Below are 26,841 nucleotides of genomic sequence, written 5' to 3' on the forward strand. Positions count from 1 at the left end.
AAGGGAATTGGATAAATACTTAAATGCGAAAAAATTGCAGGGATATGTGGAAAGAGCGGGTGAGTGGGACTCATTGGATTGCTCTTCGAAAGAGCCGGCGCAGACTGGAAGGGCCGAATGGCTCCGTCTGTGCTGTACTGTTCTATAATTCTAAGCACTCTTGTCTCATTGGACAGATTCCAAACCAGAATCTGCTGGCTTCAACAAATTGTGATATACGGGAGTGTGCAGTTAGACTTTAAACATGGGACTTAAGGCCCACAAAGGCAGTGGGTTTGGCAGATGAGTTAATGGTGGGCAGATCATCAGAACTTCCCGTGCCATGGGATCTTTAACATCCACCTGAACAGGCAGATGGATCTTCAGTTTTAACATCTCATCCAAACATTGACAGTGCAGCACTCCCACAGCACTGCGCTGGAGTATGTAACCCAGTTTGTCTGCTCGCGTCCTGGGGCAGGGCCTGAACCACAACCGTTCCACTCTGAGGGGACAGTCCTACCAACTGAACAAGCTGACACTTGGTCACAGCATCTTCAATAATCCCAATGTTTGTACCTCTGCTGCCTTCATTGAGAAATAATTCCACGCTTTCTCTGGTAGAAGATGTTTGGCTGGTGCAGGTCCCAAATGTAGTTCTCTCACTTTTCATTTCCATTTGCTCCCAGTTTCCTGGCTTACTTTGAAACAATATTCTGCCTTTATTGTTTCTATATCATGTAATGTTTAATATACTTCAATTAAGTCCTGAAATAACCACTGTCATTCTGGGCTGGATATTTCCAGCTTCTCCAGCTTCCCACTCCAACTAATATCTGCGACTGATTTCCTTTCACCTCGGTCTTGTCCTGCCCTCCCCTCCTCGTGCTAACTGACTGACTGATCCAGGGTAAGGTACATAGAAACATAGAAAATAGGTGCAGGAGTAGGCCATTCAAGCCTGCACCACCATTCAATAAGATCTTGGCTGATCATTCACCTCAGTACCCCTTTCCTGCTTTCTCTCCATACCGCTTGATTCCCGTTAACTGTCAGGACTATATCTAACTCCCTCTTGAATATATCTAACGAACTGGCATCAACAAGTCTCTGTGGTAGAGAATTCCACAGGTTAACAACTCTCTGAGTGAAGAAATTTCTCATCTCAGTCCTAAATGGCTTACCCTTTATCCTTAGACTGTGACCCCTGGTTCTGGACTTCCCCAACATCGGGAACATTCTTCCTGCATCTAACCTGTCCAGTCCCGTCAGAATTTTATATGTTTTTATGAGATCCCCTCTCATTCTTCGAAACTCCAGTGAATACAGGTCCAGTCGATCCAGTCTCTCCTCATATGTCAGTCCTGCCATCCTGGCAATCAGTCTGGTGAACCTTCGCTGCACTCCCTCAATAGCAAGAGTGTCTTTCCTCAGATTAGGAGACCAAAACTGAACACAATATTCCACGTGAGGCCTCACCAAGGCCCTGTACAATTCCATTAAGACCTCCCTGCTCCTATACTCAATCCTCTCGCTATGAAGGCCAGCATGCCATTTGTCTTCTTCACCGCCTGCTGTACCTGCATGCCAACTTTCAATAACGGATGTACCATGACACCCAGGTCTCGTTGCACCTCCCCTTTTCCTAATCTGCCACCGTTCAGATAATATTCTGCCTTCCTGTTTTTGCCACCAAAGTGGATAACCTCAAATTAATCCACATTATACTGCATCTGCCATGCATTTGCCCACTCACCTAACCTGTCCAAGTCATCCTGCAGCCTCTTAGCATCCTCCTCACAGCTCACACTGCCACCCAGCTTAGTGTCATCTGCAAACTTGGAGATATTACACTCAATTCCTTCATCTAAATCAATTATGTATATTGTAAATAGCTGGGGTCCCAGCACTGAGCCCTGCGGCACCCCACTAGTCACTGCCTGCCATTCTGAGAAGGACCCGTTTATCCCGACTCTCTGCTTCCTGTCTGCCAACTAGTTCTCTATCCACGTCAATACATTACCCCCAATACCATGTGCTTTAATTTTGCACACCAATCTCTTGTGTGGGACCTTGTCAAAAACCTTTTGAAAGTCCAAATACACCACATCCACTGGTTCTCCCATGTCCACTCTACTCGTTACATCCTCAAAAAATTCTAGAAGATTCAAGCATCATTTCCCTTTCATAAATCCATGCTGACTTTGACCGATCCTGTCACTGTTTTCCAAATGCGCTGCTATTTCATCTTTAATAATTGATTCCAACATTTTCCCCACTACTGATGTCAGGCTAACCGGTCTATAATTCCCCGTTTTCTCTCTCCCTCCTTTTTTTAAAAATGGTGTTACATTAGCTACCCTCCAGTCTTTACATAGGATTGCATAGAATATAAGGCACAGAAACAGGCTATTTGACCCAACCAGTCCATGCTGGCGTTTATGCTCCACTCGAGCCTCCTCCCGTCTTTCCTCATCTAAATCTATCAGCATAACCCTCTATTCCCTTCTCCCTCATATGCTTGTCCAGCCTATCCCTTACATGAATCTATACTATTCGCTTCAACTACTCCCTGTGGTAGCGAGTTCCACATTCTCACCACTCTCTGGGTAAAGAATTTTCTCCTGAATTCCCTATTGGATTTCTTGGTGACTATCTTATATGACGGCCTCTAGTTATGCTCTTCCCCACAAGTGGAAACATTCTCTCTGTATCCACTCTTATAAAAACCTTTCATAATTTTAAAGACCTCTATTAGGTCACCCCTCAGCCTTCTTTTTTCAAGAGAAAAGAGGCCCAGCCTGTTTATCCTTTCCTGATATGTATACCTTTGCATTTCTCGTTTCATTCTTGTAAATCTTCTCTGCAACTTCTCCAGTGCCTCTATATTCTTTTTATGATATGGCGACCAGAACTCTACGCAGTACTGCCTGTGTGGTCTAACCAAGGTTCGATACAGGTTTAGCATAACTTCCCTATTTTCCAATTCTAAACCTCTAGAAATAAACCCTAGTGCTTCGTTTGCGTTTTTTATGGCCTTGCTATCCTGTGTCGCAACTTTGTGATTTGTGTATTTGTTCTCCGAGATCCCTTTGTTCCTCTACCCCACCCAGACTCTCACCCTCCAAGTAATCAGTGACCTCCCTATTCTTCCTACCAAAATGTAACACGTCACATTTATTTGTGTTGAACTTCATTTGCCAATTATATCCCCATTCTGCAAGTTTATTAATGTCCTCCTGTAATTTGTTGCAGTCCTCCTCAGTATTGGCTATCCCCCAATTTGGTGTCACCCATAAATTTAGAAATTGTGTTTTTGATTCCAAAGTCGACATCTTTAATATAAATTGTGAACAATGGTCCCAGCTCTGATCCTTGTGGAACACCACTATCCACCTTCTGCCACTGTTTACCCCTACTCTACTTGCTGTCTTGAAGCCAGCTAGCTATCTATTCTGCTACTTGTCCCCTCCCTGACTCCGTATTACATAGAAACATAGAAAATAGGTGCAGGAGGAGGCCATTCGGTCCTTCGAGCTTGCACCACCATTCAATAAGATCATGGCTGATCATTCACCTCAGTACCCCTTTTCTGCTTTCTCTCCATACCCCTTGATCCCTTTAGCCGTAAGGGCCATATCTAACTCCCTCTTGAATATATCTAACGAACTGGCCTCAACAACTTTCTGAGGTGGAGAATTCCACAGGTTAACAACTCTGAGTGAAGAAGTTTCTCCTCATCTAGGTCCTAAATGGCTTACCCCTTATCCTTAGACTGTGACACCTGGTTCTGGACTTCCCCAGTATCGGGAACATTCTTCCTGCCTCTAATCTGTCCAATCACGTCAGAATTTTATATGTTTCTATAAGACCCCCTCTCATTCTTCTAAACTCTAGTGAATACAGGCCCAGTCGATCCAATCTTTTTCTTTTTCTTATCAGTAAGTAACCTTTGGCATAGTTGCCAAATTAAATTAATTTAAGGGTTAAGTCATGGCAGGAGAGCCCAGTCCTGTGTCATGCTCCTCCAGTGCTATGTGGGAAATCGGAGATGCTTCCAGTGTCCCTGACTACCATGTGTGCGGGAAGTGTATCCAGCTGCAACTCCTGACAGACCGCGTTGCGGCACCAGAACTGCGCATGGATTCACTCTGGAGCATCCGCGATGCCGAGGATGTCGTGAATAGCACATTGGTCACACCGCAGGTAAAGGTTACAAAGGCAGATAGGGAATGGGTGACCATCAAGCAGAACAGGAATAGGAAGGCAGTGCAGGAGTCCCATGCTGTCATCTCCCTCCAAAATAAATACATCGTTTTGGGTACTGTTGGGGGAGATGGCTCATCAGGGGAAGACAGAAACCAAGTTCATGGCACCGTGGGTGGCTCTGCTGCACAGGAGGGCAGTTAAAAAGAATGCGAGAGCTAAAGTGGTAGGGGATTCTATTGTAAGCGGAAAAGATAGGCGTTTCTGCAGTCGTAACCGAGACTCCAGGAGATGGTATGTTGCTTCCCTGGTGCAAGGGTCAAGGATGTCTTGGAGCAGCTGCAGATCATTCTGAAGGGGGCGCGGGGGTGGGGGGGAAACAGCCAGTTGTCGTGGTGCATATAGGTACCAACGATGTAGGTAAAAAACGGGATGAGGTCCTACAAGCTGAATTTAGGGAGCTAGGAGTTAAATTAAAAAGTAGGACCTCAAAGGTAGTAATCTCAGGATTGCTACCAGTGCCATGTGCTAGTCAGAGTAGAAATAGCAGGATAGTTAAGATGAATATGTGGCTTGAGGAGTGGTGCAGGAGGGAGGGATTCAAATTCCTGGGACATTGGAACCGGTTCTGGGGGAGGTGGGACCAGTACAAATCGGACGGTCTGCACCTGGGCAGGACCGGAACCAATGTCCTAGGGGGAGTGTTTGCTAGTGCTGTTGGGGAGGTAACCTATGCAGGAAGAAGAGGGAAGTGAAATGGGGGCAGAAGCAAAAGATAGAAAGAAGAAAAGTAAAAGTGGAGGGCAGAGAAACTCAAGGCAAAAATCAAAACGGGCCACATTACAGCAAAATTCTAAAGGGACATAGTGTGTTAAAAAGACAAGCCTGAAGGCTCTGTGCCTCAATGCGAGGAGTATTCGTAATAAGGTGGACGAATTAACTGCGCAATTAACGAATATGATATAATTGGGATTACGGAGCTATGGCTCCAGGGTGACCAAGGCTGGGAACTCAACATTCAGAAAGGATAGACAGAAAGGAAAAGGAGGTGGGGTAGCATTGCTGGTTAAAGAGGAAATTAATGCAATAGTAAAGAAGGACATTAGCTTGGATGATGTGGAATCTGTATGGGTAGAGCTGCGGAATACCAAAAGGGCAGAAAACGCTAGTGGGAGTTGTGTACAGACCACCAAACAGTAGTAGTGAGGTTGGGGACAGCATCAAACAAGAAATTAGGGATGCATGCAATAAAGGTACAGCAGTTATCATGGGTGACTTCAATCTACATATTGACTGGGCTAACCAAACTGGTAGCAATACGCTGGAGGAGGATTTCCTGGAGTGTATTAGGGATAGTTTTCTAGACCAATATGTCAAGGAACCAACTAGAGGGCTGGCCATCCGAGACTGAGTGATGTGTAATGAGAAAGGATTAATTATCAATCTTGTTGTGCGATGCCCCTTGGGGAAGAGTGGCCATAATACGGTAGAATTCTTTATTAAGATGGAGAGTGACACAGTTAATTCAGAGACTAGGGTCCTGCACTTAAGGAAAGGTAACTTCGATGGTATGAGATGTGAATTGACAAGAATATACTGGCGAATGATGCTTAAAGTGTTGATGGTGGATAGGTAATGGCAGACATTTAAAGATCACGTGGATAAACTTCAACAATTGTACATCCTTCACTGGAGTAAAAATAAAACTGGGAAGGTGGCTAACAAAGGAAATTAGGGATAGTATTAAATCCAAAGAAGAGGCATATAAATTGGCCAGAAAAAGCAGAAAACCTGAGGACTGGGAGAAATTTAGAATTCAGCAGAGGAGGACAAAGAGTTTAATTAGGAGGGGGAAATAAGAGCATGAGAGGAAGCTTGCTGGGAACATAAAAACTGACTGCAAAAGCTTCTATAGATATGTGAAGAGAAAAAGATTAGTGAAGACAGACATAGGTCCCTTGCAGTTAGAATCAGTTGAATTTATAATGGGAAACAAAGAAATGGCAGACTAATTGAACAAATACTTTGGTTCTGTCTTCACGAAGGAAGACACAAATAACCTTCCGGAAATACTAGGGGACAGAGGGTCTAGTGAGGAGGAGGAACTGAAGGAAATCCTTATTAGTCAAGAAATTGATGGGATTGAAGGCCGATAAATCCCCAGGGCCTGATAGTCTGCATCCCAGAGTACTTAAGGAAGTGGCCCTAGAAATAGTGGATGCATTGGTCATCTATCGACTCTGGATCAGTTCCTATGGACTGGAGGGTAGCTAATGTAACACCACTTTTTAAAAAAGGAGGGAGAGAGAAAACGGGGAATTATAGACCGGTTAGTCTGACATCGGTAGTGGGGAACATGTTGGAATCAATTATTAAAGATGAAATAGCAGCACATTTGGAAAGCAATTACAGGATCGGTCCAAGTCAGCATGGATTTATGAAAGGGAAATCTTCTAGAATTTTTTGAGGATGTAACTAGTTGAGTGGACAAGGGAGAACCAGTGGATGTGGTGTACTTGGACTTTCAAAAGGCCTTTGACAAGGTCCCATACAAGAGATTAGTGTGCAAAATTAAAGCACATGGTATTGAGGGTAATGTATTGACATGGATAGAGAACTGGTTGGCAGACAGGAAGCAGAGAGTCAGGATAAATGGGTCCTTTTCAGAATGACAGGCAGTGACTAGTGGGGTGCCGCAGGGTTCAGTGCTGGGACTCCAGCTATTTACAATATACATCAATGATTTAGATGAAGGAATTGAGTGTAATATCTCCAAGTTTGCAGATGACAGTAAGCAAGGTGGCAGTGTGAGCTGTGAGGAGGTTGCTAAGAAGCTGCAGGGTGACTTGGACAGGTTAGGTAAGTGGGCAAATGCATGGCAGATGCAGTATAATGTGGATAAATGTGAGGTTATCCACTTTGGTGGCAAAAGCAGGTCGGCAGAATATTATCTGAATGGCGACAGATTAGGAAAAGGGGAGGTGCAACGAGACCTGGGTGTCATGGTGCATCAGTCATTGAAAGTTGGCATGCAGGTACAGCAGACGGTGAAAAAGACAAATGGCATGTTGGCCTTCATAGCTAGGGGATTTGAGTATAGGAGCAGGGAGGTCTTACTGCAGTTGTACAGGGCCTTGGTGAGGCCTCACCTGGAATATTGTGCCATTCTCTGATCTTGTCCATCAGTCTATTATGCGGTACTTTATCGAAGGCCTTTTGAAAATAAAGATAAATTACATCTACTGCATTACCCTTGTCTACTCTCTCTCTCTTACTTCTTCAAAAAATTCATTGAGGTTGGTCAAGCAAGACTTTACCTTCTGAAATCATACTGACTATTCATTATTATATTTTTGGTTTCTAGATGTTTTATTTTCTCCTTTAGTAGGGATTCCATTATTTTCCTACCATCGATGTTAAGATGACTGGTCTATAATTCCCTGGACATGTTCTATACCCCTACTTAAATATAGGTATTATTTTGGCTATTTGCCAGTCCTCTTGTTACTACACCTTTGTCTAACAAATTATTAAATATGTGTAGTAATGTCTCTACTATCGCTTCCCTAGATTCTTTTAAGGATGCCTTAAAGGAGGAGAGAGAGGCAGAGAGGTTTAACATAAGAAACGTAAGAAATATGAGCAGGAGTCGGTCATTTGGTCCCGCGAGCCCGCACTGCCATTTCATAAGATCATGGCTAATCTGATTATGGACTCAGTTCCACATCCCTGCCCGCTCCCCAAGACCCTTTATTCCCTTATCACTCAAAAATCTGTATATCTCTGCATTAAATATACTCAATGACCCAGCCTCCACAGCTCTTTTGGACAGAGAATTCCATAGATTTACAACCCTCTGAGAGAAGAAATTCCTCCTCATCTCAGTTTTAAATGGGCAGCCCTTTATTCTGAGACTATGACCCCTAGTTTTAGTTTCCCCTATGAGTGGAAATATCCTCTCTGCATTCATCTTGTCGAGCCCTCTCATTATCTTACATGTTTCGATAAGATCACCTCTCATTCTTCTGAATTCCAATAAGTATAGTCTCAACCTATCTTCAAAAGTCAACATAGAAACATAGAAAATAGGTGCAGGAGCAGGCCATTCAGCCCTTCTAGCCTGCACCACCATTCAATGAGTTCATGGCTGAACATGAAACTTCAGTACCCCCTTCCTGCTTTCTCGCCATAACCCTTGATCCCCCGAGTAGTAAGGACTTCATCTAACTCCCTTTTGAATATATTTAGTGAATTGGCCTCAACTACTTTCTGTGGTAGAGAATTCCACAGGTTCACCACTCTCTGGGTGAAGAAGTTTCTCCTCATCTCGGTCCTAAATGGCTTACCCCTTATCCTCAGACTGTGACCCCTGGTTCTGGACTTCCCCAACATTGGGAACATTCTTCCTGCATCTAACCTGTCTAAACCCGTCAGAATTTTAAAAGTTTCTATGCGGTCCCCTCTCATTCTTCTGAACTCCAGTGAATACAAGCCCAGTTGATCCAGTCTTTCTTGATAGGTCAGTCCCACCATCCCGGGAATCAGTCTGGTGAATCTTCGCTGCACTCCCTCAATAGCAAGAATGTCCTTCCTCAAGTTAGGAGACCAAAACTGTACACAATACTCCAGGTGTGGCCTCACCAAGGCCCTGTACAACTGTAGCAACACCTCCCTGCCCCTGTATTCAAATCCCCTCGCTATGAAGGCCAACATGCCATTTGCTTTCTTAACCGCCTGCTGTACCTGCATGCTAACCTTCAATGACTGATGTACCATGACACCCAGGTCTCGCTGCACCTTCCCCCTTCCTAATCTGTCACCATTCAGATAATAGTCTGTCTCTCTGTTTTTACCACCAAAGTGGATAACCTCACATTTATCCACATTATACTTCATCTGCCATGCATTTGCCCACTCACCTAACCTATCCAAGTCACTCTGCAGCCTAATAGCATCCTCCTCGCAGCTCACACTGCCACCCAACTTAGTGTCATCCGCAAATTTGGAGATACTGCATTTAATCCCCTCGTCTAAATCATTAATGTACAATGTAAACAGCTGGGGCCCCAGCACAGAACCTTGCGGCACCCCACTAGTCACTGCCTGCCATTCTGAAAAGTACCCATTTACTCCTACTCTTTGCTTCCTGTCTGACAACCAGTTCTCAATCCACGTCAGCACACTACCCCCAATCCCATGTGCTTTAACTTTGCACATTAATCTCTTGTGTGGGACCTTGTCGAAAGCCTTCTGAAAGTCCAAATATACCACATCAACTGGTTCTCCTTTGTCCACTTTACTGGAAACATCCTCAAAAAATTCCAGAAGATTTGTCAAGCATGATTTCCCTTTCACAAATCCATGCTGACTTGGACCTATCATGTCACCATTTTCCAGATGCACTGCTATGACATCCTTAATAATTGATTCCATCATTTTACCCACTACTGAGGTAAGGCTGACCGGTCTATAATTCCCTGTTTTCTCTCTCCCTCCTTTTTTAAAAAGTGGGGTTACATTGGCTACCCTCCACTCCATAGGAACTGATCCAGAGTCAATGGAATGTTGGAAAATGACTGTCAATGCATCCGCTATTTCCAAGGCCACCTCCTTAAGTACTCTGGGATGCAGTCCATCAGGCCCTGGGGATTTATCGGCCTTCAATCCCATCAATTTCCCCAACACAATTTTCCGACTAATAAAGATTTCCTTCAGTTCCCCCTCCTTACTAGACCCTCTGACCCCTTTTATATCCGGAAGGTTGTTTGTATCCTCCTTAGTGAATACCGAACCAAAGTACTTGTTCAATTGGTCTGCCATTTCTTTGTTCCCCATTATGACTTCCCCTGATTCTGACTCCCTCATCTCTAGAATCAATGAAGTGAACCTTCTCTGAATAGCCTCCAATGTAAGTATATCCTTCCTTAAATACAGAGACCAAAACTGTATGCAGTACTCCAGGTGTGACCTCACCAATACCCTGTACAGTTGTAGCAGGAATTCTCTGCTTTTATACTCCATCCCCCTTGCAATAAAGACCAACATTCCATTGGCCTTCTTGATTACTTGCTGTACCTGCATTCTAACTTTTTGTGTTTCATGCACAAGGACCCCCAGGTCCCTCTGTACTGAAGCACTTTTAAATTATAATTTGCTATTCTATTTTTTCTGCCAAAGTGGATAACCTCACATTTTCCCACATTATACTCCATCTGCCAAATTTTTGCCCACTTAGCCTGTCTGTTTGCAGATTTTTTGGGCCCAGGCAGCTGAAGGCACAGCCGCTGATGGTAGAGTGATGAAAATCGGGGATGCTCGAGGGCAGAATTAGAGGAGCACAGAGATCGCGGAGGGTTTTGGGGCTGGAGGAGATTGTCGAGCTAGGGAAGGATTTGAACACGATGAGCATTTTAAAATTGAAGCGTTGCTTAACCAGGAGCCAATGTAGGTCAGCGAGCACAGGGGGTGATAGGTGAGCGGGACTTGGTGCAAGTTCGGACACGGACAGCCGAGTGTTGGATGACCATAAGTTTACGTAGGTAGAATGTGGGAGGCCAGCCAGGAGTGCGTTGGAGTTGTCAAGTCTAGATGTAACAAAGGCATGGGTGAGGGTTTCAGCACCATTCATTCTTCAGGTATGAGGCTGGGCATTGTGTTGGTCCTGACCACCCCCAACACCCAGGCGTGAAATGGATAGCAGTCGGGATCTGAATGATGTTTCCACCCTGCCCTGGGGAACTGAGACTCCCACAACTAAGACTAGTTAAGTCAGACCAGACCACATGTGAACCCGAGACCTTGCTGGTGTGTGTGGCTGAGCATCACAAGAAGTGCTGCAGGCACATGGAGACGTTGGGAGAGCAGACATTCTCTTCTTAGGTTTTGCCTTTGATTGTGCTACCTACGTACTATTGGCCAGTACTGGAAAGACGCAAGGTGGTGTGAGGAGAGCATTAAAGGTCGTGACCCCGCTTACTCAGCAAATGTAAGGAGAAAGGTCTCCTTTCGCAACCTCCAAGCATCCTGAAGCACTTTACAGTCAATGACGCACTTTTGAAGTGTTGGAATGTAGGAAACCACTCTAGATGGGTGGGAGCATTCTCGGATCAGGGGAAACATTTACTTCCCAGGTACAGCTTTGCAGTAATGGTGCTTTCACACCACAGAAGTGCAGTCAGCAACATAGGGACATGAGCAGACGGTTCAGCCCCTCGAGTCTGGTCCGCCATTCAATTAGACTGTGACTAATCTTCACCGCAACTCCATTTAACCCTCCTTCGCTGCAGGAGCGAAGTTCTCCCACCATCCGCTGACTGCCAGCTTGACCTAACCTGTAGCACCAACTCAGTTGGTCGGCTGTGGGTTGAAGCCCGACTCCAGGTCTTGAGCACAGTATCTAGGCTGACAATCCCAGTGCAGTAGTGGTTGTCTGAAGTCATCCTTCATGTGAGGTAAACCGGAGGTCATCCAAAACTCGGCTCACCCATCACCCCCTGTGCTCGCTGCCCCGTGTCCTAACTCGCACCAACTCCCGTTCATCCAGCACCCTCTGTGCTCGCTGCCCCATGTCCTAACTCGCACCAAATCCTGCTCACCCATCACCCCCTGTGCTGACTGACCTACATTGGCTCCCAGTTAAACAATGCCTCGATACCATAATTCTCATCCTTCTTTTCAAATCCCTCCATGGCTTCGCCCCTCCCTATCTCTGTAATCTCCAGCCTCACAACCCCACAAGATGTCTGCGCTCCTCCAATTCTGCCCTCTTGAGCATCCCTTACTATAACTGCTCAATCATTGGTGGCCGTGCCTTCAGCTGTTTGGGCCCTTAGCTCTGGAACTCCCTCCGTAAACCTTTCTGCCTCTCTACCTCTCTCTCTCTCTCTCTCTCTCTTTCTCCTCTTTAACCAAGCTTTTGGCCTTCTGTCCTAATATCTCCTTATGTGGCTTGGTGTCAAATAACTGTTTTGTTTTGTAACACTGCTGTGAAGCCCCTTGGGATGTTTTACTACGTTAATGGTGCTGCATAAATGAAAGTTGTCGTTGTTGTAAATAATTGGATTTATTTTATGTATTCATGCAGTTCCAGTTCCGTGTTTTCTCGTTCTTATGTGCCAGTTTTCTTATGATCTGACGTTATTTGCAAACATGTCAGATAATTCAATGCATAGGGGAATTCAGGACAATTCTAATTGCTGGGTTGCTGTTCCCCAGACAGCACCATGTGCATTATGGGACCATTAGCAGTCTTATTAGTAGCTCATTATCTTTATGAATCTGTCAGCATGTATTGTGGGCTAGGTTTTATTTTTGACCAAATGGGTCACAAACACACTGGCACATATCAAGGAGCTGTCCAAATTCGCGATGCGGAGAGTAAATTTTCAAATTTGGGACTGACAGGCTTCATGAGCACTCGCTCAAGCAATTGTGTTCAATTCGGCCGTAGAGGCAGCTAATGGGGACGCTGTTCTGGGCCCCGAGGCACATTCAGGACAGCAAGAGCCATGATGTCTAACAAGCCTGTTTCTCTTTCAAAGATCAGCCTCACTTCACCATGTTGCTCAATTCCGTCTCATTCCAGAAACCCATCTCGAGCTCTCAATGGAGCAACTTCTTTTAAGTTTAAATGCTATTCCAAATTTAGAAGCTATTTTTCTTTTTACCAATTTTCTGTAAATTCATGCCTGGTTTTTTGGGGTCTAATTCTTTCCCCCCATTTTTTAATGTTAAAACTAGAACCCAAAACTCTGGTTTGAAATCTGCAATGCAAGCGGATTGAACCTTATTGACAAGGCACTGTAAAAATATAAATCTATCTTAAATCTCAGCATCTTTCGCCCAGAAAAATGTGGGTGTGTATATATTGTGCCATCAGGTCAAGATTTCCAGTTAGTAAATCGAGAGGTGTGGGGCACAGAGAGGAGAGGGTCCTATTTACTTACTCTCTGGGTGGCTGTTATACAGTGGACACAAGGAGTGCAGCGATGTCACTGGCCCCGTCCCACGCACCCTGCCCCCGTCCTATGCACACCCCACGCCCCCCTCCCCCGGGTCCCACGCACCCACCCCCCGGGTCCCACGCACACCCCGTCCCACTCGCCCGCGTCCCACGCGCACCTGTCCCACGTGCAACCGCCCCCCGCATCCCACGCGCGCGCACCCGCATCCCATGCACCCCGCGACCCATGAACCACCCGCGACCCACGCACCACCCCCCCCAGTGACCCGCGGCCCCACGCACCACGTTCTCCCCCCATCCACACACCCTGTTCCCTCCCCCATCCCACGCACCCCGTCCCCCTCCCTGTCCAACGCACCTCGCCCCCCCCCCCTCCCCATCCCATGCAGTGGTTATTGATCACTAAAAGTGAGCTGTTCTAACTTCAAATCCAGTGAAACAAAAGTAGAAGGGTTAACATGTTTTAGCATCATTATTGATTGGCGTTACTGTACATTATTTATGAAAACAGTCTTTAGCAGTGGGTGTCGCCTCTGTCATTCAAACCAACATCTCACAGGGTTAATGTGCCCATGTGGTAAATAATGTCAGGGTTAATAGTAGAATTGTACATCAAATATGTGTGGGAGTAAGGAAAGCAACATGCACATGATAGATTGTTAACGCGTAGCTTTAAGATACAGCAGTGATACGTTTCAAAATCCTGCATTAAATATGTGTCTTAAATGATTCAGATGTTTCAATTCCTACTGTATCTGCATGTTTAAAGAATCAGTGGTTGCTAGGTTGCTGAAAGAATGTTGCTGTCATTTGTTCTGCGTCCCCCCATCCTCCGCCCCCCTCCCACACCCTCCGGCCCACTCCCACGCCCACCACCCCCGTCCCACGCACCTCGTTCCCAACCCACGCCCCCGCGACCCACGGACCCCCCCGACCCACGGACCCCCGATCCGCCACGTCCCACGCGCCCCGTCGTCATTCCCCCCCCATCCCACACACCCCGTCCCACCCCGTCCCACGTGCCCCGTCGTCATTTCCCCCCCCCCATCCCACGCGCCCCGTCGTCGTCCCCACCATCCCACGCACCCTGATCTCTTCCCCATCCCCCCCCCCCCATCCCACGCACCGGTTCCCTCCCCCGTCCCACCACGCCCTCCGCCCCCGTCCCACGCAACACGTCGTTCCCCCCCCGCCCGTCCCATGCACCCCGTCCCACCCACGTCTTCCGCCCACGTTCCACGCCCTCCGGCCACAGCCCATACCCTCCGCCCCCATCCCACGCACCCTGCCCCCTCCCGGCATCCTCACTGTGTTCAAATCGAAACCCATCACATAACTCATTCTTTCACAGCACCTCAAGGCTGTTGGACTCCTTGTTTTCCACAGGTTTCCCCCCCGCCCTTCCCCCCTCAGTCCTCAGAATTTTAAACCCCTTAAATCATCGAACCAATTCCAACATGATGGGCCTTGTTCCCTTCTCCGACTCTCTTTGTCAGGGACGGTGCGTGCGAACTTCCCCTCGGTAACGAGTGTCTCCATCCTCAGGTGCTGGAGGTGGTCCGCTCGAACTACGACACCCTGACGCTGAAGCTCCAGGACGGCCTGGACCAGTATGAACGTTACGCGGAGCAACCGAAGGAGGCCGCCTTCTTCAAAGAGCTGGTAAGTAGGCGACAATCTTCGGGGCCGCCGAGTACCACGGTGGCTAAAGAAGAAAAAGAAAGAACTTTCATATCTGTAGCATCTTTCAAGACCTCAGGACGTTCAAAGCGCTTCACAGCCAACGAAGTACTTTATTTTGGAGTGTAGTCACTGTTGTAATGTAGGAAACACAGCAGTCAGTTTGCACACAAGCTCCCCCAAACAGCAATGTAATAATGACCAGATCATCTGTTTTTTCTTATGTTGATTGAGAGATAAATATTGGCCTCAGGACACCGGGGAGAACTCCCCTGCTCTTCTTCAAAATAGTGCCGAGGGACCTTTTACGTCCCCCCGAGAGAGCAGACGGGGCCTCGGTTTAACGTCTCATCCGAAAGAAGGCAGCTCCTACAGTACTGCTCCTCCGACAGTGCAGCGCTCCCTCAGTACTGCCCCTCCGACAGTGCAGCGCTCCCTCAGTACTGCCCCTCCGACAGTGCAGCGCTCCCTCAGTACTGCCCCTCCGACAGTGCAGCGCTCCCTCAGTACTGCCCCTCCGACAGTGCAGCTCTCCCTCAGTACTGCCCCTCCGACAGTGCAGCGCTCCCTCAGTGCTGCCCCTCCGACAGTGCGGCGCTCCCTCAGTACTGCCCCTCCGACAGTGCGGCGCCCCCTCAGTACTGCCCCTCCGACAGTGCGGCGCCCCCTCAGTACTGCCCCTCCGACAGTGCAGCGCTCCCTCAGTACTGCCCCTCCGACAGTGCAGCGCTCCCTCAGCACTACATTGGGAGCATCAGCCTAGATTATGTGCTCAAGTCCCTGGAGTGGGACTTGAACTCATGACCACCTGACTCGGGAGGCGAGAGTGCTGTCCCCTGAGCAACGGCTGACATGGAGAGGGAAATCTCTGGCAAAAAAGTGTAGCCTTTTTAATTTCCAAAGTGTGGACTCCACTGCAGAACAAACGGTCGCTGAGCTGATTGTCTGTCCTCCCACAGGTCCGCTCCATCAGTCTTAACGTGAGGAAGAATCTCGCCATGAACACGCTGAGCCAGGAGATCTTGCTGAAAGAATTCTCGACCATCTCCTGAAAGTGTGCTCTGCCCGTCAGCCTCCTGCCCCCGCCCTCGGTTTACTAGCACATTTCTTTTTTTTTTTAAAACCCAGCGATTGACTTTCTGCGGTGCATGGTATTTGTGACTACAACCTGTTTTATTCTGAACTCCATCAGACCCGGCCCGGCTCCACAGCAGGAGAAAGGGAACTCGGGACTGCGTGTCTTTGTACTGCGTAACCCATGATCTGCCGCTCGACAGTGACCTGCGTTCAACTGCTTTAGTTATCGCCCCCCCCGTGTCCATTTTTGTAGAGGAGATAGCCTGGGATGGGCATCACCGTGGCATGACGCAGCATTGCAGTCTCCTGAGTATTACTGGGGGGTTTTCTTCTCTTTCCCCCCCCCCCCCCCCCCCATCCCCTTGCTGTTTTCTCTCGCTCGGGGGTCTCGAGAGCGGGTGGGCGACTTCAATTCCGCAGCTATACGAGCGCCGGGATGGCTCGGTGCGCTCCAGAGTAATCAGCTGCCCACCCCACCCCACCCCGCCTCGCTTGCGGGCAGCTCCCGTGGCAACCCACGTCCCACCTTTACAAGGAAGTGACTCCCGAGCTGGGAAGGGAAATCCTGGCGGGCAATCTGAGTTCTGTGGTGGGAGCAGTTCCCGGCCGGGCCTAGTGTGTGATGGCACGCTGTGAAATGGCTCTCATTTTTTACGCTGGCCCCTAGTTACTGTGTTTACTGGACGTGTCGGATCACTGCACACAGGTGATGCAGCTTCCATAATCTGAGTGTGGAACATACTTTGAGAATAAAGAGTTGTAGCCTATGCATCTTTTTTCAAATGGCTGCCTTTCTTCCAGCCAGCGTTGGAGGTGGCATCCGATTAAAAGTCAGAAGTCCCTGCGGGAATGCTGAAGCGTACAGTCGGACCATCAGTACCTGATAGAGGAAGCACGGGCCTACTGACTCGGTCACACTGGAAGTCTCATGAAACCCCATGAAGGTTTCCATGTTGATTGCAGTCAGCAGCCAGCGACACGAGACGCGTTATCGCCCTCAGCAGCTCTGCGTCAAAGGTGCAAAAATAAACAACGACATCCACTGGAAACTTGTTCATTCCCCTTTCCAGCCGATGGTGATTCGAACTCCATCAGGGGGGGCAGGAGACCAGAGGAACGTAACCGACTTCAAGAAAACTAGGCAATGCCTCACGAATCCAAGACAATCGAGCAAGCTCCAGAAGACCAAACCATAACCCACCCGATGTCTCAAATAAAAACACAAAATGCTGAAAACACCCAGCGGCTCGGGCAATATCTGTACCTGCCCTCGAGTGTTTGATGGGACAGTGTAGAGGGAGCTTTGCTCTGTATCTAACCCCGTGCTGTACCTGTCCCGGGAGTGTTTGATGGGACAGTGTAGAGCGAGCTTTACTCTGTATCTAACCCGTGCTGTACCTGCCCTGGGAGTGTTTGATGGGACAGTGTAGAGGGAGCTTTACTCTGTATCTAACCCCGTGCTGTACCTGCCCTGGGAGTGTTTGATGGGACAGTGTAGAGGGAGCTTTACTCTGTATCTAACCCGTGCTGTACCTGCCCTGGGAGTGTTTGATGGGACAGTGTAGAGGGAGCTTTACTCTGTATCTAACCCCGTGCTGTACCTGCCCTGGGAATGTTTGACACTTGGTATTTATTGCTCGGTGCTGACATTCCCCACAGCGCTAAGATCTAAAAATAGAAAGAAAACATAAAAGCGCTGGCTGAAAGCTGCTGGGTAAATGGAGAACTGATGGGAGATGCAACAGGGAGAGGTTGCTTTTGATGTATTTTACTATGAAATCAAAGACGTGATTCTCAAAAGATGTTTATTTGATACTGATGGTTTTGTGAGGAGTCAGCAGCAGGAGTTTCAGTTGGGGGGGGTGTGGATGGGCCCATAGCACACATTGAGCGATCTGCGTACTGGGACTGCCTGCTGTTAATTATAAGCTGTGTGTGATGTAACTGCACATTGGCCTCCTCTCGTGCTCTACTCAACCTTGGTACTTTCCTGCACCATGTCTCCGCCCTACACCTGGGCTGCTCTGGCGAGAGGCTGCTCATTACTGCCACTCAAAGAGTATTAGTACTTACTGTGCAGCTTGGGTTTCTGCGTCTGCTCCCGAATCTGTAATCACCGATCACGCCTGCGCCGCTCAGGAGGAATCCGAGATAAGAGAGCCTTACAGAGAATTATTAACTTTCTCAATTTACCAGTCCGCCTCCTTGCTGAGAATACATTTCCTCAGGTCTCGTCTCCGAGCTTAAACGCAGACAGTAAGGACATCGCAGCCGGTGGAGCAATGGAGTTTCCATGGGATGAGAGAGTTGTCTTATGAGGAGAGATGGAGTAGATTGGGCCTATACTCTCTGGAGTTTAGAAGAATGGGAGGTGATCTCATTGAAACGTACAAGATTCTGAAGGGGGTTTGACAATGTAGATGCAGGGCGGATGTTTCCCCTGACTGGAGAGTCTAGAACCAGGCGTCACAGTCTCAGGATAAGGGGGCGGCAATTTAAGACTGAGATGAGGAGCAATTTCTTCACTCAGAGGGTGGTAAGTATATTCTCAAGATACAGATCGATAGATTTTTGAATACTAGGGGAATCTGGGAATTGGGTGGGAAAGTGGAGTTGAGGTTGAAGATCAGCCATGATCTTATTGAATGGCGGAGCAGGATCGAGGGGCCGATCGGCCTACTCCGAATTCTTATGTCCTCACTGACATTCACATCACACGCTGTCAGTCGCTGGGTAATAATGGAGAGTCGGAACCCTGACAGACATCGCCCTCGATCACTCGAGGCACTGAGATGAATTGTAATTGTTGCTGAACCCCAGAGTGGGTGACAGGTATCGACACTGGGGCTCACGATGTGTGTGTGTCAGGACCACCCCTTGTGAGGTGTTTAACACCAGTACCACCCATTGAGCAGTCGCATTTTAAAACCATTGCATTTAAAACAGATGGTATGATCCGTCAAGCTGGTTAGAAGAGGGGTTACTGAGTGACAGTGTGAGGGAGCTGGATTAACATCAGTAGAGATACAGTCAGTAACACGACGCTAGGGGAGAGGGGTTACTGAGTGACAGTGTGAGGGGGCTGGATTAACATCAGTACAGATACAGTCAGTAACACGGCGCTGGGGGAGAGGGGGTACTGAGTGACAGTGTGAGGGGGCTGGATTAACATCAGTACAGATACAGTCAGTAACACAGGGTGCTGGGGGAAAGGGGTTACTGAGTGACAGTGTGAGGGAGCTGGATTAACATCAGTACAGATACAGTCAGTAACACGGCGCTGGGGGAGAGGGGTTACTGAGTGACAGTGTGAGGGGGCTGGATTAACATCAGTACAGATACAGTCAGTAACACAGGGTGCTGGGGGAAAGGGGTTACTGAGTGACAGTGTGAGGGAGCTGGATTAACATCAGTACAGATACAGTCAGTAACACGGCGCTGGGGGAAAGTGGTTACTGAGTGACAGTGTGAGGGAGCTGGATTAACATCAGAGATACAGTGAGTGACACGGCGCTGGGCGAAAGGGGTTACTCTCTGGCAGTGTGAGGGAGCCGGATTAACATCAGTAGAGATACAGTCAGTGACACAGGGCACTGGGGGAGAGGGGTTACTGAGTGACAGTGTGAGGGAACTGGATTAACATCAGTGGAGATGCAGTCAGTAACATTTATCCACATTATACTGCATCTGCCGTGCATTTGCCCACTCACCTAACCTGCCCAAGTCACCCTGCAGCCTCTTAGCATTCTCCTCACAGCTCACACCGCCACCCAACTTAGTGTCATCTGCAAACTTGGAGATATTACACTCAATTCCTTCCTCTAAATCATTGATGTAGCTGGGCGTCAGTCAGCGAGCACAAGGGGTGATGGGTGAGCGGGACTCGGTGCAAGTTAGGACACGGGAAGCCAATTTTGGATTTCCTCAAGTTTATGTACAGTAGAATGTGGGAGGCTATCCAGAAGTGTGTTGGAATAGTCAAGTTTAGAGATAACAAAGATATTGATGAGGGTTTCAGCAGCGGATGAGCTGAGGCAGAAGTGGAAACGGGCGACGTTACGGAGGTAGAAATAGGCAGTCTTAGTTATGCCACGGATATGTAGTCGGAAGCTCATTTCAAGGTCAAATATGACACCAAGGTTGCAAACAGTGTGGTTCAGCCTTTGGCTTGGGAGCGGGATGGAGTCAGTGGCTGGGGAAGTTTGTGGCGGGGACCAAAAACAATGGCTTCAGTCTTCCCAACATTCAATTGGAGAAAATTTCTGTCCATCCAGTACTGGATGTCGGACAAGCAGTCTGACAATTTAGAGACCATGGAGGGGTCGCGAGAAGTGGTGATGAGGTAGAACTGGGTGTCATCAGCATACATGAGGAAACTGGCGCTGTGTTTTCGGATAATGTCGCCAAGGGGCAGCATGTAGATAAGATATAGGAGGGGGCCAAGGTTAGATCCTTGGGGGACACTAGAGGTAATGGTGTGGGAGCGAGAAGAGAAGCCATTGCAGGTGATTCTCTGGCTATGATTAGGACAGAATATTCATAACAGAAATGTAATTGACTTATGAAATTAGTTTACAGATATAAATATATTCAGCATCAAGTCTTATTTTTCCACTTCCACATGAATTGTAAATGTTTAAGTATAGCGTTGATGTGTGTCTCCAGTTGGATTTTGTTGACTATGAAAGTTGTTTAATTCTGCTGCTGATAATTTAGTTACTCAAACTACACATGGAGCGGTGGTTGAAATTGAGACAGCAACGTTAAGTCCTCGGGTACAAAGCAGGCTGGTCCTTCCTCTCCTGAGGTTGTTCACTCTTGCTGGAGTACACCGTTTGATGGGTGCTGACTGACTGCCCCCAGTACCTGCTCCCTCCGCACACCCCAAATGGCCGTCCTTCACGTGAGCCCAGGCAGGCTATTCGGCACGGGGAGCATCACTGTTCAAACCAGTTCTGCCGCAATTCTGATGTCTGCGCCCATGTACTTTGCAGCTTGTTAGACCCTCAGTGATAGTCCACACAATCGTGGAGTGAGTCCCTCAGGGCAGCTATCGACTGGAGAGTGAAGGGGTGGGGTGCTGTTTGATGTACTGTCTACTCTACACATTTTATCCCATGAGAGAAGGTTCTTCAAAGTTTCTTCTTGCCTACTCCCCAAAGATAAGTTGAACAAAATCCAACAGTATCGATTTAACCTTATGCATTCTTGACTGGTTACCTTTCCGTCACATGATATCTCCATGGACCCAACCGCTCAGGATCCATCCTGTTCCACACACTGTCAATCATCTCTTTGCATTTGCCTTAATAATCCTCAATCCTGTTCCCAGCCATATATTTATGCCATAAAAGCAGAAAATGCTCAGCAGGTCAAGTAGCATCATAGGAGAGAGAAACAGAGTTAATGTCCCAGGCCTCACTGTGGATTGGAGTTAGACCCTCAGGGACAGGCTTCACTGTGGATTAGAGTTAGACCCTCAGGGACAGGCTTCACTGTGGATTAGAGTTAGACCCTCAGGGACAGGCTTCACTGTGGATTAGAGTTAGACCCTCAGGGACAGGCTTCACTGTGGATTAGAGTTAGACTCTCAAGGACAGGCCTCACTGTGGATTAGAGTTAGACCCTCAGGGACAGGCTTCACTGGCTTCAAAGATTTCTTTCTCTTTTACCTTGATCGTGATCCACATCTCACCAAATCTGAAACTCATCTTTGTTTTATGAACATTGATTTTTGTTCAGAGGAATTATTTGTGGCAAGGAAAAAAATGGGAGTGCTGATAGTGGAGAGAGCTCCGGCTGATTAAATTATAGTGAGAGAGTATCTGGGGCACTCTCGTCCTCTTTTTCAAACCGAGTCTCAGGGGATATAAAAATCCTCTTTCCGTGGCTGCCAATGTTTTAAGCCCAAGCAAATTCCGATTTACTCTCGATTCTTTTCGATAGAAGCCCAATCGTTGCTCAAGATTCACTTGAGGCATAAACAGGGTAGGTTTGAACCTGCACCACTTCCGTTCTTGGAGCGGTTATCACATGGACTGAACTTCTGGGTGGGGTTGTGGGGCAAAGTGCCTTGGAATCATTTGAGAAACATTCTGATGCTCTTGTAGAGATTTCAGAATAGAAGTAGGCCATTTGGGCCCAGGGTGCATTCTTCTGGGACTAACCTTCCTGCTGATTTATTTCACCATACCCTTTACGGCGGGTCTGTGGGACTTTCAAGATGGATGGGCTCAGCTGAACCAAACCGGCCTTTCTCGTTGTGCTCGGGTCTTGTGCTCTGCTTCCATAAGAGGCGGCCATGTTTGGTTTAATATTGGCCAAGCCGATTGTTGCTCATTTATCCAGAGTCGCCGCGGAGCGACAGAAGCGAGAGGTTCCATTTTCAAAATGGTGCTCTCCTTCCTCCCCCGCCCCTCATTTTGCTTGCCCACATCCTCTTTCCTGCCCCCTCCTCCTGCCCAAAGCGAATACTTGGCCCTCGGAGACTGGCCTGATTCCTTATTGGTTCCACCAATCGGGGAACATGCTCTTGAAATCAACAGCAACAACAACTTGCATTTATATAGCGCCTTTAACGTAGTGAAACTTCCCAGGAGCAATTATAAAACAAAATTTGACACTGAGCCACAAAAGGAGATATTAGGGCAGGTGACCAAAAGCTTGGTCAAAGAGGTCGGTTTTACGGAAGGTCTTAAAGAAGGAGAGAGGCGGAGAGGTTTTGGGAAGGAATTCCAGAGCTTAGGGCAGCTGATGGCACGGCCACCAATGGTGGAGCGATTAAAATTGGAAATTCGCAAGAGGCCAAAATTGGAGGAGTGCAGAAATCTTGGAGGATGTTACAGAGTTAGGTCTCGGGGGCTGAAGGTTCTAAATCGGCTTTACACATGAACTCTGGAAGAAAAGAATTAGCAAAAGGGATTTAAAAATAAAAATATGGGCGTCGGTGGCAAGGCCAGCATTTATTGTCCATCCCTAATTGCCTCTGAGAAGGTGGCGGTGAGCCGCCTTATTGAACCACAGAAGGGCAGTTAAGAATCAACCAGATTGCTGTGAATCTGGAGTCACAAAGGCCAGACTGGGTTAAGGACGGCAGGTTTCCTTCCCTAAAGGGACATTAGTGAACCAGTTGGGTTTTTACAACAATCCAGTAGTTTTATCATCATTACTGACACTAGCCTTTTATCCAAGATTTATTTAATTAACTGAATTTAAATTCTCCCGCTGCCATCATGGGATTTGAACTCATGTCTCCGGATCGTTAGTCCAGACCTCTGGATTACTGGACCAGTAACATAACCATTATGCTACTGTAGCCCATTAAAGGAAGTAATGGGTCCCTTTTACCCATAGACGGCCATGGCGGTCCTTACTATATCTAAATCTATGTTCCTTTAACTTTTCTTTAATCTTTTGCAGAGTAAAACTCCCATCTGCCACAACAGCATGCTTCAGCCCTAACCTCAGAAAGACCCCAAATCTTCAGTTTTTCACCGGTGGGGGTGGGGGTGGGGGGGCGGGGGGGAACAGAAATGAAGCATCCCTCCCCCTTAATACCCATTGGAATTTCTGACTGAGATGCAAATAGGATGGAACCTGGCAGGTCCAGGTTAATAATATCTTACAGCACAGAAGGAGGCCGTTCGGCCCATCGTGCCTATGCCGGCTCTTTGAAAGTGCCATTCCCCTCGCTCTTTCCCCATAGCTCTCCATATTTTTCCTTTTGAAGTACGGTATATATCCAGTTCCCTTTCGAAGATACTGTTGAATCTTCCTCTACCACCCTTTCGGGCAGCGCAATCCAGATCACAACAACTCACTGCGTTAAAAATAAATTCTCAGCTCCCCCTGGTTCTTTTATCAATTTGTGTCCTGTGGTTACTGTCAGTGGAAACAGTTTCTCCTTATTTACTCTGTCAAAACCTATTTTTGAACACCTCTATTAAATCTCCCTTAACCTTCGCTGCTCGAAGGAGAACAATCCCAGCTTCTCCAGTCCCTCCACATAACTGTAATCCCTCAACCCTAGTACCATTATAGTCATTGTCTTCCACACCCTTTTCTTATTTCTTGATATCCTTCCTAAAGCACGGTGCCCAATATTAGACACAATACTCCAGCTGAGGTTGAACCAGTGATTTATAAAGGTGTAGCATAAAATCCTTGCTTTTGTACTCCATTCCTCTAGAAAGCCAAGGATCCTGTATGCTTTTTTTTAAACAGCCCTATAGACTTGTCCTGCCACCTTCAAACTTCCCAAATTCTTGCCCTCGCTCCCCATTGGCAACTTACCCGTTTTGCACCATCCCTCACAGTTTCTTTCCCATTTGTTTAGTGGGACCGAGCCCCCACTTTCTCCCATGTCCAAAGTAAATGGGAACAGGATGGGGGAATTGGGGCTGGTGTTTGCACCTTTGCTTCACAGCTGGGGAAAATTCATGGTCTGCCCCGATAATTAATAACTAAAATTATGTGAAAAAAATTAGACCTCAGTTTTAACCATGAGTGGAATAGCGATGATGGAGCTTCCATTCCACCACTCATCAGGTGGGTTCAAGTGAAAAGACTCTCCAGACCAGTTGATCTCGCCCTTCCAGAAATCCAACCCAACCATCTCCCTGTTACGCCATTGAGTTTCTAAATTGTCCTGACTTCGGAACACAGAAATTGCAAGTGGAAAAAAGCTCCATCTAGTTCGTCTTCTACCATCCTGGTAGTCACCTGATGCAACGATAATGGAGTTATTGGCTAATCACAGCGATCAATCTCTATCAAGGAGTGTACAACAGACCCAGACATAAAGCGAGGAAAACCCCCAGTGGTGGAGAGCTTTGGGAACCACAGGTTCAAAGTCACCTGTTCCTCCCGAGCCCGCTACAATCGCCTCATGTCACGGCACAAATTGCTCATATACTGCATCCCAAAATGTAATTTTCTGTCAACCCTGTTCCCGCTTGTAATGTATTTGCTTCATGGGTTCTTAGCTTAAGAATTCATAGCAACACATTGCTATTAAGAACTAGTTGATTTATTACCAAAGGTTTAACAATTGCACTACACATTACCAGTTCATCCACCAGGCTCACAACCAGCTGCCTCATCGTGAATCCCCCGAACCCAACTGGCTGGGATTTTATTGAGTCTTGTGAACATCACGTGACTGGCTGAGTTGCTCCCAGCTCAACAACTCTTTTGGTAAACAATGAATGTCAGGAGTGGGAAAATCTGTGAGCATCCTCACAGGTGCATGCATTACACTGCTGTTGATCAACCCCCTTTGTAAAGAAATTCCATCGTTCCTCACCAGTTTTCCGCTCACAACCCTAAACTTGTCCTCTATTGACCTGCTGTCTTGCCATATTATTCCTGGTTAATTAACCTGCATGGGTCAGTGGCTTGATGCTTTGTGCCAGCATTGAGCAGGAGAAATATGACCTTCCAACTGAAGAGGAAGCAAGCAGTCAAACCTCATTACAGGCTGCTTTGTGAGAGACGGATGAGTGGAGAGCGGGAGTATTTACATAGTCGCATTCAGTCCTGAAAGATATGCTTTCCCAGGGTTGATAAGAACATAAGAAATAGGAGCAGGAATAGGCCATTTGGCCCCTCGAGCCTGGTCCACCATTCAATAAGATCATGGCTGATCTATTCTTGGGCTCAGCTCCATTTCCCTGCCCGCTCCCCATAACCCTTGACTCCCTTATCGTTCAAAAATCTGTCTGTCTACACCTTAAATATATTCAATGACCCAGCCTCCACAGCTCTCTGGGGCAGAGAATTCCATAGATTCACAACCCTCAGATAGAAGAAATTCCTCTTCATCTCAGTTCTAAATGGGCGACCCTTTATTCTTAAACTATGCCCCCTAGTTCTAGATTCCCTCACGAGTGGAAACATCCTCTCTGCATCTACCTTGTAGAGCCCCCTCAGTATCTTATACATTTCAATAAAATCACCTCTTCTAAACTTCAAGGAGTATAGGCCCAACCTGCTCAACCTTTCTTCATAAGTCAACCCCTTCATCTCAGGAATCAACCTTGTGAACCTCTGAACAGCCTCCAATGCAAATATATCCCTCCTTAAATAAGGAGACCAAAACTGTATGCAGTACTCCAGGTGAGGTCTCACAGCGCCCTGTACAGTTGTAGCAGAACTTACCTGCTTTTATACTCCATCCCCTTTCATTGAGTTCAAAACTCAAAGGGCAACTAGCAGTGGAGAGCGAAGAGGGTGGGGATATTATGTGATGTATCGTGTACTATACTCAACCCCTTTTAGCCCCTTTTAGAAGGTTTTTCAAGGTTATCCCCAAAGATAAATTGAGCAAAATTCAACAGTATCAGTTTAACCTTATTCATTCTTGACTAGTTCCCTTCCATCACATGATATCTCCATAGACCCAACCGCTCAGGATCACACTGTCAGTCCTCTCTCTCTACTTGCCTTTATAATCCTCAATCCTGTTCCCAGCCATATATTTATGCTATAAAAACAAATACTGGAAACACTCAGCAGGTCAGGCAGCATCTCTGGAGCGAGAAACAGAGTTAACGTTTCAGGCCGACGACCTTTCGTCACTCCTTTCCGAAGGGTCCAATCAAATTGGTCTTAAGCTGTCGTGTCGGTTCGAGAATGGAATATTCCTTTTCATCTCGAGTGTTTGTAGTTGTGCTTTAATCACGTGTTCGTTACCCACCTAACGTCGACAATGTCCATGCCTCTGAGCAGTTTAAAGATCTGCATCGTGCCTCCTCTCAATCTTGTATTTATTTTTCCTCAGTTCACTGGGCCTCTCTGAATAATAATGCAGTACCTTGAGTTCCCTGGGACGCGCTCCAGGGAACTTGTTCAGTATTGCTTGTATAGAGCAGACCGAACTAATTAGACCATCTTCTTCATTTTACACCCAGAGGACAGTGGAATGATTGACAAGCTGG

The 26,841-nt window shown here is 47.2% G+C and overlaps 1 protein-coding gene across 3 annotated transcripts in view; it reads left to right on the top strand.

Annotated features, from left to right (window-relative positions):
* armh3 (armadillo like helical domain containing 3) overlaps positions 1 to 16,673 on the top strand; it is a 222,651-nt gene extending 205,978 nt beyond the window's left edge. For all 3 annotated transcript variants that reach the window (XM_070876412.1, XM_070876413.1, XM_070876410.1), the window contains 2 exons: positions 14,693 to 14,809; positions 15,787 to 16,673. In XM_070876412.1, the coding sequence (XP_070732513.1) occupies positions 14,693 to 14,809; positions 15,787 to 15,879 (210 nt within the window). In that variant the 3' untranslated portion in view covers positions 15,880 to 16,673. The remainder of the gene's footprint in view (positions 1 to 14,692; positions 14,810 to 15,786) is intronic.
* The last annotated feature ends 10,168 nt before the right edge of the window (positions 16,674 to 26,841 follow it).

This window comes from Pristiophorus japonicus, chromosome 3 (genome assembly GCF_044704955.1).
Source record: "Pristiophorus japonicus isolate sPriJap1 chromosome 3, sPriJap1.hap1, whole genome shotgun sequence".
In the NCBI taxonomy this organism is placed as follows: Eukaryota; Metazoa; Chordata; class Chondrichthyes; family Pristiophoridae; genus Pristiophorus; species Pristiophorus japonicus.